At 48.9% G+C, this 5,045-nt stretch overlaps 1 protein-coding gene across 6 annotated transcripts; it reads right to left on the reverse strand.

Annotated features, from left to right (window-relative positions):
* Positions 1-1,119: 1,119 nt before the first annotated feature.
* Positions 1,120-3,264, reverse strand: C1GALT1C1 (C1GALT1 specific chaperone 1). 6 transcript variants are annotated; one of them, XM_063422715.1, is made up of 2 exons: positions 3,119-3,264; positions 1,120-2,512 (listed from the first exon to the last, which is right to left on the reverse strand). In XM_063422715.1, the coding sequence occupies exon 2, from the start codon at positions 2,505-2,507 to the stop codon at positions 1,551-1,553; it is 957 nt and encodes a 318-aa protein (XP_063278785.1). In that variant the 5' UTR covers positions 2,508-2,512; positions 3,119-3,264; the 3' UTR covers positions 1,120-1,550. The 6 variants fall into 6 exon arrangements, with proteins under 6 accessions (XP_063278785.1, XP_063278787.1, XP_063278788.1 ...); XM_063422717.1 differs by having other exon boundaries at positions 3,045-3,152; XM_063422718.1 differs by having other exon boundaries at positions 3,063-3,147.
* Positions 3,265-5,045: the final 1,781 nt, after the last annotated feature.

Raw genomic sequence — 5,045 nt, forward strand, 5'->3', positions numbered from 1 at the left:
CACTCTTACTCTCCTATAAATGCTGTTGCTGCAGAGGGCTCAGAACTGTTTGTAATCATCAGAAACTGAAATGAAAGTTGTCCTTTTTTATCTGGTTTTGTCAAAGTTCTTGCAGCTTGTATTATTCTGTAAGAAGACACAAATCAAATCAGACTTAATTTATATAGCAGTGTAGTAAAACATCAAAGGTACAAGTTTTGCCTAGGTTTTGGCAGCAATTGTATATGTTTGTGTTGCTGTCAGCTGAGCTCTGACTGACAGGGAGGACAAGAAGGTGCATCTGGTCTCACTTTTCAACAAGCAGCTGAGCTGTGGGAGCTTGTATGGGGGTCTGAGCAGTTGTCTTAGCTTTCCTGTCAAAAACCTGATGCTTAAAACAAAAAAACCCCAAGATGTGGATAGTCTCGTCAGCTCTGAAGCAGCTGTTTCACTTCCCCACCTGCCCACCTGCAGCTCAGGGTGTTACAACTGGTTGGTTAAAGGTGAGATAACACAGTCTGCTCCAAAGCTTTATGATTATTGTAGTAGCAACAAAGCCTGTGATAGTCCTAGATGTAACAGATGGATGTACTACCTTCCTCAAGTCTTGAAACACCCATGTCAGGTCAGTGAATTCTACATGGAGTAAGTACTGAAGTGCTGTTTGTCTGCACATGCTGTGAGTGGAGAGGAGTCTGACCCAGGAACTTGTGTAAAACTGAGCGCACTCCATTGTAAAAAAAAAAAAAAGGCATCAAAAAACCCCAAACCAAGCACCAAACTGTAATGACAATTGAGCAACTTCTTCCTTGTAAACACTGTTAGCACCCACTAACAAGAGTAAAAAGAATACTGAACCTTTATTCTAACCTGCTTAGAGACAGAGTGAAATTTTACATGAGCAATTAATCTTGTGCTAACAGATTCCCTGACCATGTTAATACCTATTCAAATACAGTTTATCTTTTTCTTTTGTCTGCTTAGAAACAGTAGTCCAAAGGGCACTTGATATTACTCTGCTGCAAGATTTCTTGTCACCTTGCTTCCTGCTGTTGGAGGCTGTGCATGAGGCGGCAGGTGCTGTATAAGCTCAAGCTATTGTGTAGTTCAGTGTAAAAGAAATAGACTAAGGTTACAGTCTTTGAGACGCAATCTGTAGTCAGTTTTATTGGTACATCTTAGAAAGATATAAAGACATTCTAGAAATGCCTGGAAGAACTGAAATAATCAAAGTCTTGCAAAAATATATTTGTAAGAGTAGACTAAAGTTCATTTGAGTTTTCAGTAATAAATATTTACATGTACAAACCCCCCCTATAAACTTAATTTCCTTTCATAATAAACATTAACAGTTTCTTTTTATCATTTCATTCCAGCACTGTCAAAAGCCAGAAGCATTTCTCTATAAAAGACTTAGAAAAAAAAAAATCTCCTTCCACTTTTAAAATTAAGAGCTTTACCAACCCTCCATGTGCAAAAAAAAACCTGTACACCAGTACCAGAATGTGTCAGTACAACCGTGTGTTGTGAGAAGAGCCGACTCCACGGTCCAGGCCTTCCCTGAGGACACATCAGTCATTGTCCGAGCCCGGCGGGGGCAGGAAGACCAGGGCATCACTGTACGAATGGCCGTAGGGCCTGAGCCTGTACACCCCATACATCATCACGTGCATGTGGTTGGGGGCCAGCCCGCTGAAGGTGATGGCCATGTCGGAGCAGCAGCCGTCCACCACCTGCTGCGGGTGCGTGGACATGGCCTCCTTGATGAGGGCCCCAACTGATTTAGTGTTAAAGACGTCTTTCCCTTCTGAATCTTCGGCGTTTTCAGCAAACACGCCAGTGTACTTCAGGCAGATTGCCAGCTGTTTGTCCTCTGCGAGTTTCCAAATCATACCTCCCTGCTCTGGACACTTGTCAGGGTCTCCAAGAACATGGGAGAGTCGTCTCAGTGACTCAATGCTTAAGACGATTCCTCCCTCGCCATCTACATACTCAAGGTCACCAGATTTCAGAGTGTGGCCTATGTAAAAAGGCTGCAAGGGGTCTTTTTTCAGCAAGAAGTACTTGAGATTTTCAATTATAGCAAATGTTGTTGGGTATGCAAGGAAGAACCAGCTGAATTCATCCTTATAGCGTTCATACGTTATCTTGTAAGCTTTCCGCATCATCACCCACATATCATTTGAATTGACGGCTACAGAATCGAACACTTTGACATTTTCCGAGCTGTAGAATTCTGCCTTGTCACAGTGCTTGCTCCAGGTCTCCCTTGCTGCAGCCCAGTGCCCCAGATCTTTTGGTTTGACAAGGATGATACAGTAAACACGGATGCTTTTACTAAGCTCTACACGTTCACCTTCTGAAAGGTTTAAGACATCTTCCTTGTTGGGAGCCTGGATGTGATGATGTTCATGGTGATGTGCTTTGGTCCCATGGCCCACCTTAATGTGTCCGAGGAGCGTAACCAACATGCAGAAGGCTCCTCCAAGCAGCACACCCTTGATGAAGGAGCTGCTTTCAGAAATCATTTTTCCTAGAAAAGAGACGCACTGTAAGAACTACAAAGAAACAAGTGCACTAGCGCGGGTTCCATATGGTTATAAAGCAGTCCTCAGTTTCTAAACCCAGCTGCAGTTCCCTCATCTCCCGCACCAGGTGAAAGCTGGTGAAAGCGGTGGCGACATCCGGGTTCCCGGTCGCGGCTCTCGGTACCGGTACAAAACGAGCCCCGTGCACCGGCCCCTGCCCGCTGCCGGCCCCCCTGACTGCACGGCTCCGGCCCCGCCCCTCTTCGCCCGCAGCACCGAGAGGCCACGGGACGGGCTCGGGCGCCGACGCCGCCACATCGCGACCCGGGAGCAGCGGCGTTTCCCGTGGAGCCCCCCCGAAGCCCGGCCCCCGCCTGGCCCGCTCCATGGCGCTCGGTGCCGGACCGCCGCAGCTCCCCGCGTTCCCCGACCCGCAGCCCCGGCGGTACCGCCGCTCCCGCCGCAGCTCCCCGCGTTCCCCGACCCGCAGCCCCGGCGTTACCGCCGCTCCCGCCGCAGCTCCCCGCGTTCCCCGACCCGCAGCCCCGGCGGTACCGCCGCTCCCGCCGCAGCTCCCCGCGTTTCCCGGCCCCAGCGGCCCCAGTGCTCACCGGAGCCGCGCGCGCCGCCCCTTCCTGCGCCGCCGGAAGCGCCGCGCGACCGCCGCGGGCTCCGCGCGCTCGGCGGGGCGGGGGCGCCGCCTGGCGGTGCGCGCGCGGCCCTGCCTCCCGCCCGGCCCCGCCCGCCGCGCGCGCTCCCCTCAGGAGTCTCCGCGCCGCTCCCGGGGCGCTGGCAGAGCGCTGCGGGACACCCTCGGGCCCTGCTGTGCCAGCGCAGTTGTTAAAGAAGCTTCCCGGTCTGACTGGTCACGAGAGCCTTGGCAGTCGCGCTCCCAGCGCCGGAGACAGTCGCCGCTGGGACAGAAGCCTCTTCACGGCGGCTGCAGTGACACGACGTGTCACTGGGCTCCCCACACACCCCACTCACAGAGTCAGACCGGGTTTCCCATAGCTGAGTCTTAGATGTCTCGTCCCATAAAGGGATTTATTCCCGGCACATCAGCACGTAAAGAGCTCTAGCTAGTGCCTCCGAGGTGGATCCCAATAAAGCAACCCCTGGGCTTTTATCCCGTCTCAGTGTCCCCTCCCACAAGTCTCGCTCTCCCTCCTCAGTCCTCTGCTCCTGGCCCCGTCTCTCTTTCCATCCACCTCGCTGGCACCGGTCTTGGTCTTCTTTGTTATCCAAAAGATCGGCAGTTCCCGGCTCCTGCTACGTTTCCATTCACTTGGCTGGCATCACCCATCTTTATGGCCTTTGTTATCCCAAAGGTTTGTTATCCTAAAGGTTGGCCCTTCAGAACTCGCCATGGGCCCCCACCCAGAGCTCAATCTATATCTCAACCCGTATCTTGCAAGAAAAGTTCAATTTTTCAGCACAAACTGCTTTTAAATGAGAAGGTATACGAAGGGGGACTAATAGTAAAGGAAAGGCAGAACTGGCATTAAACTGTATCCAGGTTCAAATCAAATTTATCCAAGTATATCTAGGATCAAGTATATATCAAATACATCAGTATCTCAGGTATATCCAGGGTCAAATCCTGGAGATACTGCCATAAATTTCCTAACCAATACAATAAACTGTGCTTAAAGCATATGGTACCTTTCACTTGTTTTTCTGCCTCCCCAGCAGAATGCACAACACACCCAAAGTTAGTTAATATTTAGAATAAACCAAAACCCTTATTTTCAATTAATATAACCTTTTCTTTCCTTCAGTGATAATTGTTCTGATCTCCAGATTGCCAGAATCTCTTTCTACACATCAGCTCTCAAGAACTTGGGAGTTGATACCTGATTTGAATGAGCATCATGGAACAACAGTTTGCTCCCTTTTTCCACCTGCCTCTTGGAAAAAAAGAAAAAAGGAGGTTTTACATGTTTTGTCTCTTTGTTAGCTGATCAAACTGTACCCTTAGGCCAACACAGTGATCAGGAGAAAGTCCTATATAGGTTTTCCCTGTATTGTAAGGAATATCCAGGTTGTATGGATTTAGCAGATTTTATATTAGTCAATTTACAGCGGAGGTGCTCTGGATTTTATGGCATCTGTCTGGGTGCCTCAGATGCTTCAGTTATTTGGTAAGGGTGTTTTTTTTTAGGCTCCTGGATGTACTGTAGAATTCAAGGCTTAACAATGTTATATTTGGCAAAAAGACCTGTAACATGATTGATTGCTTTGGTCTTCTGGGCCTGGGGAACAATTGGTTGAGGTTCAGGTACAAATGTCACAAAATAATTCCTTTGTTTGGGTCAGTGCATGCCCAAAATGGCTCAGTTCAGTGGAACTAAGTGCCAATTACACACAGTGATAGGAGAGTACTCTCAGCGTATGGGTAGTTCTGTTGCTGCACTAGGGGAACATCACTCATCCTGTATTTTCCCACCTGACTGCTTTAAAGGAATAAATATGTGAAGTCAGGTTTTTGTCACATACCAGAGACTGGAGATGAGTTCAAAGGTTTTTTTAGTATCTCCT

Source organism: Prinia subflava, chromosome Z (genome assembly GCF_021018805.1).
Source record: "Prinia subflava isolate CZ2003 ecotype Zambia chromosome Z, Cam_Psub_1.2, whole genome shotgun sequence".
Taxonomy (NCBI): domain Eukaryota; kingdom Metazoa; phylum Chordata; class Aves; order Passeriformes; family Cisticolidae; genus Prinia; species Prinia subflava.